We start from the raw sequence: 15507 nt of genomic DNA on the forward strand, positions 1-15507 counted from the left end.
TCTGATCTGTTGAGTGTTCGCTATAAGCCCGTATTGAAAGAGGGTGCAGTACCAACAATTAAAGGAAAAGAAAACTACAAGAAAAGGAAAGTAAGTTCAGTTGTACCAGTTCTCCCAGTGTGAGCCAAGGGTTGTTGCTAAAACCTGGGATGGGACCTATCGCTCGGACAGTGACCTTCCCACGGTTGTTGCTAAAACCGGTGACATCCTGTCCCGGGTTTTAGTAATTGCCTGAGCCAAGCAGTAATGGCAGAGTACTCAGTATGGAGAATGAATGGAGCAGCTGTCTGATTTCTCCGCTGGATATGCTTGCCTCAGCAGCAATATCTCACCCTTGCATGGAATGAACAGATAACTGAACGAAGAACTGAAAGTCAGATTGTTTCAAAACGATCGGCCACAAGGTCGGCCTTCAAGAAGCAAGAACACCGTTGGGTAAGCTCCGACTCTCATTTTTATTTATGACTTTGGTCTATAGCTGTAAAAGGCCTCGGCCTTTAAACTGATTCCTGCTGGGGCATCACGCATCCAGGGCTGGCTGGCTCAGCAGGGCAGCTCGAATGGCAACTTTTGCAGTAGATTTTAACTCTCAAAAAAGTGGATGTATATGTAATTTTTTTTTTTTTTTTTTTAATTCCCATTTATGCAGCGGGCGGCACGGTGGTGTAGTGGTTAGCACTGTCGCCTCACAGCAAGAAGGTCCTGGGTTCGAGCCCCGGGGCCGGCGAGGGCCTTTCTGTGTGGAGTTTGCATGTTCTCCCCGTGTCCGTGTGGGTTTCCTCCGGGTGCTCCGGTTTCCCCCACAGTCCAAAGACATGCAGGTTAGGTTAACTGGTGACTCTAAATTGACCGTAGGTGTGAATGTGAGTGTGAATGGTTGTCTGTGTCTATGTGTCAGCCCTGTGATGACCTGGCGACTTGTCCAGGGTGTACCCCGCCTTTCGCCCGTAGTCAGCTGGGATAGGCTCCAGCTTGCCTGCGACCCTGTAGAAGGATAAAGCGGCTAGAGATAATGAGATGAGATGATATTTATGCAGCATCCAAGAGTCAAGGATGGAGATACTATCCACTCAGAAATGTATTTAAAAATAAAGGTTCTGCGTATCTCCTTTTAAGCTGAGTCGGATAAAACTGAACAGTATCAAAGGCAGACTGCACATGTTCTAGAGTCTGAACTACAGAAAGGGATGAACTACATAAAAATGGTATTCAGCATTAGACAGGTTATCGCAAAGATTATTGATTATTAATGGTAAACAGCAGCGGTCCTAAAATGGAACCCGGGGGGGGGGACCCTTTAAAACAGGGAGGAAGGAGGAAGAATCACCAGCAGACTGAACGCATTGTGTTCTAGCTGACCAGTCACTTACAAACCAATTTACAACCTGCTCCAATAGGCCAATCTTGTGAAGATTATCTATCAAGATGACATTGTCAGCCACAGCCGGGTCGAGCTAGCTCGGCTATGCATGACCCTTTCCCTCCAAACGGCCCTATCACTCATCAGAGCTGGTAGTTCCTTGGACCTACATCCTGTGTCATCACACAGTTGGTCGATGTAGGTCCTTTTAGGGTGGCCTTTAGATCTTCCATGTGATGGAGACCATAGAATGGTGTCCCCGGCCAGTTCTTCTTTGCTGTGCCAGCAGTGACCAGCGAAGAGCAGCCTCTGTTGTCCAATAGAGTCGCTGTTGGGAGGGATGTTTCCGTAAAGTTCTTTGTTGGTTGGGTGGTCGCTCCAGGATCTATTGAGAGCGGCGCGAAGCATGCAGGTATATGTCCCGTCAATCTTCTCCAATTTCGATGTTGGGGTCCATGTGATAGAACCATACGTAAGAACAGATTCTACGGTCGCTCTAAAGAAGTTTCTTTTGAGCTTGTCTGGGAGGTCTGAGTTCCAGATTTTCTCCATGCCATTTAGTGCTCCCCAAGCTTTCCCCAAGTCTGATATTAACATCCTGTTCCGTTGAAGCAATGTAGCTACCCAAGTACTTGAAATCGTCCACCTGCTTGATCTCACCACTCAGGCTTTTCATACCAGTAGCTGCGTCTTGATTTAGGCACATGAACTCTGTTTTCTCTGCGTTGACGTAAAGCCCGATTTCTTTAGCTAGTTTTTCAATGCTATGAAGGAGAGTTGTTGCATCCTTCAGGTGGTCAGCGAGTATTGCAATGTCATTGGTGTAGTCGGCATCTGTGATCTTCTGAGCTGCATGTCGCCTGCTCCTACGTTCAGTAAGAGTAAAACCAAGCTCCAGATTTCCGTCGACGGCTTTTCTTAGTACATAGTCCAGGCAGATGATAAATAGGAATGGGGCCAGAGTGTCTCCTTGGAGAACTCCAGTGGTGATGTCAAAGAAATCAGTGTCTCCATCAGGTGAGCATACCATGGACCGGGCGTTTTTTTTTTATTTTTTTTATAATATATATGGCATCATGATGGCGTTCACTGTTTCTTGCGGTATTCCATAGGCAATTAGGATCTCCTCCATTTTTCCATGATGTATGGAATCAAATGCCTTGGAGAAGTCGACAAATAGAAGGGTAGCTGGGAGGCTTTTGCCCTCTAAGATTCTTTGGATGGTCAGTATCTGTCCTGAGGTAGACCTGTTTGTTCGGAAACCGTTCTGATTTTTCCTCAGCAATGGGTCGACCTCGGGGTGTACTCTGTTTGGCAGCATCAGATTGTAGATTTTTGCCACGATTGCTGTTGGTGTGATGCCTCGATAGTTCTTCGTGATCTCTAGATTGCCTTTTTTGGGGAAAGGAAGTAAGCAGCCTTCGGTCCATCTTTCAATAGGGTCTTGGTTATAGATGTTGTTGCGCATGTCTAATAAGATCTGATAAAAATCTTCCACACTTCTGCAGGTGTTTCGTCGAGCCCACAAGCTTTGCCATTTTTAATGCAACTTACTGCTTCCTTGAGTTCTTCCATTGTAAGGGGGCCTTTCTTTTTATATTGAACTCGTCAGTGAATAGTGGTGTTATTACTTCGTCAGATGTCTGGGGTGGCTTACCGAGCAGGTCTTCAAAATGTTGCTGCCATAGGTGCAGTCGCTCCTCCTGACTGGAGGCTTTTAGTGTGCCACGGTTACTGTTTTTTCTGCTGCTGATTTCATTGATGGTTTTCCAGGCTTCAGCAGACTTATTGCTGGCAGTAGTTCTGATGTGGTTGATCTTGCTTTGAAGGTATTCCGTTTGCTCGACTACGTAGGAAGTTTTAAGCGCCATCCAAGCATCTTTGAATTTGTTAACATTTTCAGGAGATGGTACAGAGTTTGAGCTTTGCAGCTATATGTAGGTCCTTGCGTTTTTGGCATATCTCTTCAGTTTCCCATGTTTTTTGTTTCTTTGCCTTGGGTTTCAGCAGAATGGTATTCTTGGCTGTTTCTCTGCATGCCGTTTTGAAGTTTTTGGAGGTGGTATTTACAGAAGTCGTCGGTGTGGAGTCTTGAAGAGCAGCAAATCTGTTGTTCAGCTGAATAACAAATGTCTTGTGGATCTCTGGGTTCGTATTTAGAGTTGACCAGTCATATGGAGCAACACTGCTTAATTTCTTCTTGTTGGCTCTCAGGTGAATTCTGGCTGAGGCAATGCGGTGATCGGATGCGACACTCACAAAGGAATTGAAAGCTCTGCAATTTTTAGCGCTGTTTCTCAACTTCCAGTTCATGATGACGTAGTCCAGCTGGGCTTTGTTTCCATTTGGAGCTCTGTATGTCCATTGCTGACCTGATCTTTTCTGGAAGATGGTGTGTAGGCAAGCAAGGTTGTTTTCATGGAGGTAGTCTTTTAAGCATTTGGCCATTTCGGTGGGTCACTGAGTGATATGCGAATTTAAAGCCATCATGATATCCAAGATGGGCGTTGAAATCTCCACCAATGATGAGTGTTGTGTTTCGGGACTTGTCTGGTGACTGATGTCAGTTCCTCATAAAAATGTTCCACTTCAGACTCATCACTCACATTAGTTGGACTATAGCAGCAGATTACAGTGGTTTGAGGATTGCCATTGAAAGTGGATATCATTATCCTTGGTGTTTATCATTTTGACACTGGTGAGTGCTTTGAAGGCTTCAGGGCTGACGAGCATCCCAGTTCCTCCGTTTGTCGCATTCACGCTGTTTTTCCAAGCTAAGCAGGTAACCAGTCTCCAGTTTCCATAGGAGTGTATCTTTGTTGGTAGGTCCTCATGCATGAATCTGTGTTCTTGTATGCAGACAATATCGTGGTTTGAGGCCTCAGCTGAGGTGATCATTTCAGGGGTTTTCTCGACTTTCTGGAGTGTCTGTACATTGAGTGTACTGACAAAGATGTCCTTCTTCCCCTTCATTAGTCGTGCATAGGGTGTCTTGGGTATCGTGTTGTTCAAAGTAGCTGATTTTTCAACTGCAGCCTGGGACATCACTGCAGGACGCGCTCCTTGTTTAACTGCGCAACGAGCGATGCGGGATGAACGTCGTTTAGGGGTATGCGTCATGATTAGCTTTCGATAGCTGGATAAACACTTGCGGTCACTACTCCATACAAGCGTGTGCAGTACCCTGTCAAGGGTGATTGTGCCTTACCGCGACAGCCAACAGTGTTGAAGTGAAGCGCCTTGCCACCTAGTAGATTGAACCAAATTCACTCACTTGTTCATTGCTTCATCTACCAATCTGACATCCTGCTCACCGGTGTCTTCACGTAACCCTGCGTGGGTGGCTAAACGGATATAATGCCTTGCCAAAGGGTATTCCGTGATTTTGTACGGTGCTGCTTATTAAGGCTATTCGCAGCCAACCTCTATATCTAGAGGCCATTCCCCTATCCGCAACCTGGGGAGCCAGTGCATGGGAGTTATCATCACCACACCACAAATAAATAAATAAATAAATAAATATCTCAAACGAGGGGGATCAAACAGGTACATTTTATGTCTGGAGATTAGACTGAGGTTTGCAAAACGCCCTTCATTAGGCATGCACAGCATCACAGTCTGTCTATGAGCAATTAATCAGATATTTCTAAGTGGGTGCAGTTGAAAGTAAAGCTGAGGTAGGATGATAAGAGACGGTGTGCTGCTGAGTAAGAAGTGCTCTTGATGTAGAACAGTCACGTACTCTTCTATCTTACCAGAGCTTATGACTCACTCTGAGCAGACATGAAGGAAGTCTAAGAGGCCCTTAAACACGGCCAAGGTTTTTTTTTTTTTTTTCTTCTCCTCCCCCCATATCTTGGGCACATGCGGTGGAAATATGGGCATGAAGAGTAAAGCCCTGAACTGCAAGCTGTGGGGGGAAAAATAAGGGCTGATGTGCCAAGTTGTCATTTTGACATAACATCACGTTATTTTCAAGATACTGTAAGTCAAAATAACGATCTCACTATTTTAACATTTAGTATATCATTATTTTAACGTCATATCGCATGACTTCAACTTCAGCTATTTTGTCATCATCTTGTAGTGAATTCATATTTAACACTCCATGATCTATCAGTCATTTACTTTATATTATACAACCCCCAAGTCAGAAGAAGTTGGGATGGAATGGAAAATGTGGAAAGCAAAAAAAAAAAGCAAGCGGTGATTTCTAAATTGACACTGACTTGCATTTCATTGAACCCAAGATATTTCATGTTTTATTGGTGAACTTAATTCTCATCGTCTCATTCTCATTATCTCTAGCCGCTTTATCCTTCTATAGGGTCGCAGGCAAGCTGGAGCCTATCCCAGCTGACTACGGGCGAAAGGCGGGGTACACCCTGGACAAGTCGCCAGGTCATCACAGGGCTGACACATAGACACAGACAACCATTCACACTCACGGTCAATTTAGAGTCACCAGTTAACCTAACCTGCATGTCTTTGGACTGTGGGGGAAACCGGAGCACCCGGAGGAAACCCACGTGGACACGGGGAGAACATGCAAACTCCGCACAGAAAGGCCCTCGCCGGCCACGGGGCTCGAACCCGGACCTCCTTGCTGTGAGGCGACAGCGCTAACCACTACACCACCGTGCCACCCTGAACTTAATTTCATTTGTTAATTTACATTCATTCCTGCATTTCAGACCTGTAACACATTCCAAAACAAAAAGTTGGGATGGGGCAATTTAGGGCAAGTAATGAAGTAAAACAATTAAATAATGATGTAATTGTAGTCGTGACTTGGTACAAAATCAGTATCAAAGAAAGGCCTAGTATTTGAGGAGAAAAGATGAGCTGAGGATGTCCAGTTCATCAACAAATGGATGAGAATCATTGAAATGTTTAAACTTGATTTTCCTGAAAGAAAGGTAGGAAGGGATTTTGATATTTGACCCTCTATGGTGCATACTATTTAATTAGTCAAGGAATCTGGAAGAATGTGTGTAATGGGCAAGGGCCCAAGCCTAATCTGAACACCTGTGAGCTCTGATCCCTCAGACAGCATTGCATCAAGAGCCATCATATTCATCTCAGGATTATTTTAGTAAGTGTTTGTCAAGCACTACAATCTGGAGTTGCATCTACAAATACCAATTAAAACGCTCCTGTGCGAAAATGAAGCCTTATGTTAACTGTGTCCAGAAATGACATCGACGGCTTCTCTGGGCTTGGAGGCAATTGGGATGGACCATCACACAGTGGAAGTGTGTTTGTGTGTTTATTTATTTATTTATTTATTTGTAAGAAATGGATACCATGTGCTCTGGACCAAAGACAAAAAGGACCATCCAGACTGTTACCAGCAACAAGTCTGAAATCCAGGGTGTGTCATGGTATGGGGTTGTGTCGGTGCCCTTGGTAACGGTAACTTGGGCTTCTGTGATGGAGTATTAATGTAGAAAAGTACACTGAGGTTTTGGAGCAACACATTTTGCCTTCAAGATGACATCTTTTCCAGGGAGATTTCAACAAGACGTGCAAAATGTGGTTTTGCATTATGTTACAAAGGCATGGCTATGGAAGGAGAGGGTCTCCGTCCCCCAATAGAGAATGTATGTAAATGAAAAATATGATGACGACCCCATACTGTTGCACACCTTAAGACCTGTTTACAGGAAGAATGGGACAAAAGAACACCTGAAACACTATCACTTGAAGTCTTCAGTCCATAAACATCTTAAGTGTTGTGAGAAGGAACAGCAACATTATGAAGTGGTAAACATTTTACCGTCCCAGCTTTTTTTTTTTTACATAATATTCATGAGGTAAAACATCAAATGATGTGCTGTTGTATTGTTTTGAATGAAAATACAGCTCAAAGATTATTTACAAATCATTGTTTTCTGTTTCAATTTCAGCATACCGTCCCAAGTTTTTCTAATTTGGGGTTGTACCACAGCGCTGCTGATTTTTCTTTAATCAGAAGGTCTTCATTTTCTGTAACAGCAGCTGTAGTTCAGGCTGTTCCATGTTATCAATTCTATAGTTATGGCTCATGTACGGGGACTCCTTCAGCTGTCATGCCATGTAATCTAAGGATGATAAACATGTATATTAAGTTAATGTTGTTTTAACAAATAAAATATTGTAACCGTTGACAGGGTGGAGTTTTCTGTAAGGCGAATATTTAACTTTTGTAGCTTGACTTTCCACTGTCATTGCTTTGTAAAAGTCTTTGACAAACTCTGGTTTATGGATGTTCAATAATATTTTATATGGTTAAAAAGTTCAATGTATCATTTCATTAATATATTAAAATTATAATCACTGGTATATTCTCGTTTCGTCTTCTTCCGCTTTATCCGGGACCGGGTCGCGGAGGCAGCAGTCTAAGCATGGAAGCCCAAACTTCCCTCTCCCCAGACACCTCGGCCAGCTCCTCGGGAAGAACACCGAGGCGTTCCCAGGCCAGCCGAGAGACATAGTCCCTCCAGCGTGTCCTGGGTCTTCCCCGGGGCCTCCTCCCGGGGGGGACATGCCTGGAACACCTCCCCAAGGAGGCGTCCAGGAGGCATCCGAAAAAGATGCCCGAGCCACCTCAGCTGGTTCCTCTCAATGTGGAGGAGCAGCGGCTCTACTCCGAGCTCCTCCCGAGTGAGTGTACTTCTCACCCTATCTCTAAGGGAGCGCCCAGCCACCCTGCGAAGGAAACTCATTTCGGCCACTTGTATCCGCGATCTTGTTCTTTCGGTCATTACCCAAAGCTCATGACCATAGGTGAGAGTCGGAACATAGATCGACCGGTAAATTGAGAGCTTCGCCTTTTGGCTCGGCTCCTTCTTCACCACGACGGACCGGTAAAGCGACCGCATCACTGCGGAGGCTGCACCGATCCGCCTGTCGATCTCACGCTCCATCCTTCCCTCACTCGTGAACAAGATCCCGAGATACTTAAACTCCTCCACTTGAGGCAGGACTTCTGGTAATCACTGGTATATTACTGTGGAATAAGAGGAATAAAACACTTCATCATGCTATTGTAAGAAAATAAAGAATTCTTGGTGATAATGGTAACACCTCAGGATTTATGAAATGACACAATAACTTCATCATTAATGAAGCATCTCCATCGGGTTTAGGAAACTGACCAGGCAGAAAGACCACATCTGACCAACCAAACAGATAAATATAATAAGACAGTAGGATAAATACAGTAATGCGAAGATGGGAAAGGTAACATAGCTAGCACAGGGAAAGTTCAACTACTATGCTGTTTGTAAAATGTCCCCTAACCCAACCCACCTCCTCTCTCTCTCTCTCTCTCTCTCTCTCTCTCTCTCTCTATATATATATATATATATATATATATATATATATATATATATATATATATATATTACACACACACACACACACACACACACACACAGTGGGGCAAAAAAGTATTTAGTCAGCCACCAATTGTGCAAGTTCTCCCACTTAAAAAGATGAGAGAGGCCTGTAATTTTCATCATAGGTACACTTCAACTATGAGAGACAGAATGGGGGAAAGAATCCAGGCAATCACATTGTAGGATTTTTAATGAATTAATTGGTAAATTCCTTGGTAAAATAAGTATTCGGTCATCTACAAACAAGTAAGATTTCTGGCTCTCACAGACCTGTAACTTCTTCTTTAAGAGGCTCCTCTGTCCTCCACTTGTTACCTGTATTAATGGCACCTGTTTGAACTCATTATCAGTATAAAAGACACCTGTCCACAACCTCAAACAGTCACACTCCAAACTCCACTATGGCCAAGACCAAAGAGCTGTCAAAGGACACCAGAAACAAAATTGTAGACCTGCACCAGGCTGGGAAGACTGAATCTGCAATAGGTAAGCAGCTTGGTGTGAAGAAATCAACTGTGGGAGCAATTATTAGAAAAATGGAAGACATACAAGACCACTGATAATCTCCCTCGATCTGGGGCTCCATGCAAGATCTCACCCCGTGGGGTCAAAATGATCACAAGAACGGTGAGCAAAAATCCCAGAACCACACGGGGGGACCTAGTGAATGACCTGCAGAGAACTGGGACCAAAGTAATAAAGGCTACCATCAGTAACACACTACGTCGCCAGGGACTCAAATCCTGCAGTGCCAGACGTGTCCCCCTGCTTAAGCCAGTACATGTCCAGGCCCGTCTGAAGTTTGCTAGAGAGCATTTGGATGATCCAGAAGAGGATTGGGAGAATGTCATATGGTCAGATGAAACCAAAATAGAACTTTTTGGTAAAAACTCAACTTGTCATGTTTGGAGGAGAAAGAATGCTGAGTTGCATCCAAAGAACACCATACCTACTGTGAAGCATGGGGGTGGAACCATCATGCTTTGGGGCTGTTTTTCTGCAAAGGGACCAGGATGACTGATCTGTGTAAAGGAAAGAATGAATGGGGCCATGTATCGTGAGATTTTGAGTGAAAACCTCCTTCCATCAGCAAGGGCATTGAAGATGAAACATGGCTGGGTCTTTCAGCATGACAATGATCCCAAACACACCGCCCAGGCAATGAAGGAGTGGCTTCGTAAGAAGCATTTCAAGGTCCTGGAGTGGCCTAGCCAGTCTCCAGATCTCAACCCCATAGAAAATCTTTGGAGGGAGTTGAAAGTCCGTGTTGCCCAGCGACAGCCCCCAAACATCACTTCTCTAGAGGAGATCTGCATGGAGGAATGGGCCAAAATACCAGCAACAGTGTGTGAAAACCTTGTGAAGACTTACAGAAAACGTTTGACCTCTGTCATTGCCAACAAAGGATATATAACAAAGTATTGAGATGAACTTTTGTTATTGACCAAATACTTATTTTCCACCATAATTTGCAAATAAATTCTTTAAAAATCAGACAATGTGATTTTCTGGATTTTTTTTTCTCATTTTGTCTCTCATAGTTGAGGTATACCTATGATGAAAATTACAGGCCTCTCTCATCTTTTTAAGTGGGAGAAGTTGCACAATTGGTGACTGACTAAATAGTTTTTTTTTCCCACTGTGTGTGTGTGTATATATATATATATATATATATATATATATATATATATATATATATATATATATATAACAGCTTTTCCACGAAATCGAGTCGTACATGAGCTGATAGCCGACGAGGCACATACTGTAGCACCGAGTTAGCTATAAGCCATGTACGACTAGATTGAACGGACTAACTGTTTTATTCTTTCCACATTCACTGGATTTTGAGAAACCGGACGTTTTTATTTTTAGCAAATTGGATAAATAAAAACTTTATACAAAACATCTGGCAAAATAATGGCTGCTTAGAATGTAAACAAACCGTTCAAAATGACAGTAGCAATTTGTGAAAAATGCGATAATGCTTGAAAAATAAAGATGCGTTCTTACCATCAAATACTTTCACTCCATATTTTTTTGCCTTTTTTTGGGGGGGGGGGGTTGTTTTCAAGTAGAGTTTATTTTGTCCTCTGTTGGTTCAGCAAAACGCTCCGCCATTGTTTTTCTCTCCTGACGGTATATGAGCTGATAGACTAGTAGTAGCATAGCCAATCAGAGCGCATGATTGCTCCTGTCCAGTGAATATGGATAGATTAAATATAGATAGATTAAAAAAAATACTTTTGGGTTGATTTTTGAGTACAGGTGTAGAGGTGAGCAACTTTTCTTGTAGCTGGGCGTGGCGCTTATTTCAGGGCCAGAAAAATGTAACTGAAACCTCCAAACAAGAAAACTATCCCGAAGCAATAGTATGGATCTTTATTTTTGGAAATATTGACTGTAAAAATAAAATAAACGACTGCACCTTAAAATACAATGTGTCATCTTTTTTAAGGATTATGAGCAAGTTTTCTTTCTTTGGGGAAAATTGAGTGATTGGAGTGTCCCTGAACTTGCTTTGGTAACGTAGGAGCATAGCTGTTCTAGATGCCTTCCATCCATGAGGAAGGCATGAATAGTCCTTCCTGGACCATTTCTGTTGATGTTAACCTATCAGCCATGGTTTGTCATAGTGAACATTTCTAACCCCCATTTCACACTGCTGTGTACAGTAAGTTTGGTTGAATTTACCCAATGCACATTTGTGTGAATTTGTGTTTTGTAGCTCTGGTCGGATTTGAGAGCAATAACAAGTATGAAATAAAGAATTCAATGGGCCAGAATGTGTTCTACGCAGTGGAGGAGAACGACTGTCTAACAAGGCAGTGCTGCGGCCCACTGCGCTCGTTCACCATTCGCGTCCTCGATAATTTCGGCCAGGAAGTGATCACCGTCAGCCGGCCCCTCAAGTGCATGTCCTGCTTCTTCCCGTGTTGTCTGCAGGAGGTGAGTACACTTGGCACCAAGGTTCAATGCTCATGAGTGTGTTGTGGAGTGAAATGTATAATTTGTACTCCTCCATTTCTTGAATGTTGCGTTTTGCCCGTTTTTATGTGGAAAGGACAAACATTGCATCGACATCTGCTTGCCTTTTTCAAAGTCTTTTTAGAAAATCTAGAAAGTATATTAGAGACTGAACAATTCTTTGCTTAGTTACAAGTGCAATAGGTATATTGCACTATCACTATTGATCTGCAGTCATTTTCTGAGTCAATCCTCTTCGTTATTTCAGGGGAATCCTGTGCACAGAAAATAATTAACAACGCCATGGTCAAATGAATCAGAGTTACTGTTTTGATTATTTGCCTATAACAGTACGGCCTGAAATGTTTTACACCATAATTTGTCAATGATGAATGATGTTTTATATGTTTATGGTTACATTTTAATGTTGTGAAACATTCACAATTTTTTATCCCCCGCTGGCCGAAAGGCCCAAAGGTGGATTGTCATGGCGATGTCCATCTGTCCCGGGAAGGGTATTCACCTTCTGAAATCAACTCCTCTCACAATTTTTGGAGGAACTTCATGAAACTTGACAGGATTCTCTATGTCGGTAATACGCATATTGCAGTTTCGTTCAATTTAGTCACATTTTACCAGAGTTATGGCCCTTGATTACCAAACTTGTACTTTTTGACAATTTCATGAGGGTGTATTAAGCAGTTATAGCAAAGATATAGTTTCCAGCAGGGGATATTGTGCTCTCAGAGCACTTTTTTTTTTTTTTTTCTCTTTCTTGAAGTTAATCTTTAGCTCATCTGGCCATAAGGCCGAATTATTGCCATGGCGTGACATCCGTCACCTGTCCGTCATTCACAATTCAGTTAAATCATATCTCCTCCGTCAGTTCTCCACATATTTCCGTTCTCATTGTTTAGTTTGAAAGAACTCTTCACTCTGCACAAAACTTGGTCATTGTTTTGTCAATTTTTTTTGGCTAATGAGTTACTAATTAGGCCAAATTAATGAATTTTCCAGGCCTCTCATTAGAATTGTATCTCCTCTCTCATTTCTCATCCAATTCCAGTTCTGATCGATGTTTTGGGTAGATTTTACCTTGAGGAACAAAACTTGGTTGTTTGTGATTTTTTTTTTTCCTGTTGTAAACAATTTGTTTACAGCTTTGTTTATTTTCAGTTAAATCATGTCTCCTCCCTCAGTTCTCAATGGATTTCAGTTCTGATTGTTTAGTTTCAAAGAACTAGACCTTCTGCATAAAACTTGGTCATTATATTGCCAATTTTTTGCTAACAACTTAGTAATTAGATCACCTAAATACATATTCTTCTGACTAGAATTGCATCTCCTCTCTTATCATACAAGTTCAGTTCTGATTAATGTTTTTGGAAGCTTTTCCCTTGGGGAATAAAATTTAATCCTTTGTTGAGTTTCCTGTTGTAAACAATTAGATGTGGAGGTTGGTCCTCTCTCTCATTGTCACATTTCAGTTCTGTTTCATGTTTCGGTAGTCATAGTAGCTCATCTGGCCTGCCATCAAAACAACAATGTCCTTGATGGTTTTTCATACTTCTGTGTAGGATGGGTTGAATGGCAGCTTGGTGGTGCTGGGGCTCGAACCCCTGACCCTCCAATTGTAACCCAGAGCCTTAATCTGTTGAACCACTGCTTCCCCGTCTTTCTTGAAAATACAGTGGTGCTTGAACGTTTGTGAACCCTTTAGAATTTTCTATATTTCTGCATAAATATGACCTAAAACATCATCGGATTTTCACACAAGTCCTAAAAGTTGATAAAGAGAACCCAGTTAAACAAACGAGACATAAATATTATACTTGGTCATTTTCCTCAATAAATGACCCAATATTACATATCTGTGAGTGGCAAAAGTATGTGAACCTTTGCTTTCAGTATCTGGTGTGACCCCCTTGTGCAGCAATCAATGCAACTAAACATTTCTGGTAACTGTTGATCAGTCCTGCACACCGGCTTGGAAGAATTTTCACTTTGGAGGTCAGGTGACTGTGAGGGCCAGGGCAAAACCTTCAGATTGTGCCTCTTGAGGTACAACCCCGATTCCAAAAAAGTTGGGACAAAGTACAAATTGTAAATAAAAACGGAATGCAATGATGTGGAAGTTTCAAAATTCCATATTTTATTCAGAATAGAACATAGATGACATATCAAATGTTTAAACTGAGAAAATGTATCATTTAAAGAGAAAAATTAGGTGATTTTATTTATTTTTTTTATTTCATGACAACACCTCAAAAAACTTGGGACAAGGCCATGTTTCCCACTGTGAGACATCCCCTTTTCTCTTTACAACAGTCTGTAAACGTCTGGGGACTGAGGAGACAAGTTGCTCAAGTTTAGGGATAGGAATGTTAACCCATTCTTGTCTAATGTAGGATTCTAGTTGCTCAACTGTCTTAGGTCTTTTTTGTTGTATCTTCTGTTTTATGATGCGCCAAATGTTTTCTATGGGTGAAAGATCTGGACTGCAGGCTGGCCAGTTCAGTACCCGGACCCTTCTTCTACGCAGCCATGATGCTGTAATTGATGCAGTATGTGGTTTGGCATTGTCATGTTGGAAAATGCAAGGTCTTCCCTGAAAGAGACGTCGTCTGGATGGGAGCATATGTTGCTCTAGAACCTGGATATACCTTTCAGCATTGATGGTGTCTTTCCAGATGTGTAAGCTGCCCATGCCACACGCACTAATGCAACCCCATACCATCAGAGATGCAGACTTCTGAACTGAGCGCTGATAACAACTTGGGTCGTCCTTCTCCTCTTTAGTCCGAATGACACGGCGTCCCTGATTTCCATAAAGAACTTCAAATTTTGATTTGTCTGACCACAGAACAGTTTTCCACTTTGCCACAGTCCATTTTAAATGAGCCTTGGCCCAGAGAAGACGTCTGCGCTTCTGGATCATGTTTAGATACGGCTTCTTTGAACTATAGAGTTTTAGCTGGCAACGGCGGATGGCACGGTGAATTGTGTTCACAGATAATGTTCTCTGGAAATATATTCCTGAGCCCATTTTGTGATTTCCAATACAGAAGCATGCCTGTATGTGATGCAGTGCCGTCTAAGGGCCCGAAGATCACGGGCACCCAGTATGGTTTTCCGGCCTTGACCCTTACGCACAGAGATTCTTCCAGGTTCTCTGAATCTTTTGATATTATGCACTGTAGATGATATGTTCAAACTCTTTGCAATTTTACACTGTCGAACTCCTTTCTGATATTGCTCCGCTATTTGTCGACGCAGAATTAGGGGGATTGGTGATCCTCTTCCCATCTTTATTTCTGAGAGCCGCTGCCACTCCAAGATGCTCTTTTTATACCCAGTCATGTTAATGACCTATTGCCAATTGACCTAATGAGTTGCAATTTGGTCCTCCAGCTGTTCCTTTTTTTGTACCTTTAACTTTTCCAGCCTCTTATTGCCCCGTCCCAACTTTTTTGAGATGTGTTGCTGTCATGAAATTTCAAATGAGCCAATATTTTGCATGAAATTTCAAAATGTCTCACTTTTGACATTTGATATGTTGTTTATGTTCTATTGTGAATACAATATCAGTTTTTGAGATTTGTAAATTATTGCATTCCATTTTTATTTACAATTTGTACTTTGTCCCAACTTTTTTGGAATCTGGGTTGTATTCCATTGTAGATTTTGAGGTGTGTTTTGGATCATCGTCTTATTGTAGGACCCATCTTCTTTTTAACTTCAACATTTTTACAGATGGTGTGATGTTTGCTTCCAGAATTTGCTGGTATTTATTCGAGT

The 15507-nt window shown here is 42.3% G+C and overlaps 1 protein-coding gene across 1 annotated transcript in view; it reads left to right on the top strand.

The window, feature by feature from the left end:
• si:ch73-206p6.1 (phospholipid scramblase 2) overlaps window positions 1-15507 on the top strand; it is a 49732-nt gene that overhangs the window by 17119 nt on the left and 17106 nt on the right. Inside the window, exon 4 of the mRNA XM_060920734.1 lies at window positions 11471-11691. Within this exon, the coding sequence (XP_060776717.1) occupies window positions 11471-11691 (221 nt within the window). The remainder of the gene's footprint in view (window positions 1-11470; window positions 11692-15507) is intronic.

This window comes from Neoarius graeffei, chromosome 5 (assembly GCF_027579695.1).
Source record: "Neoarius graeffei isolate fNeoGra1 chromosome 5, fNeoGra1.pri, whole genome shotgun sequence".
NCBI classification, from domain to species: Eukaryota; Metazoa; Chordata; class Actinopteri; order Siluriformes; family Ariidae; genus Neoarius; species Neoarius graeffei.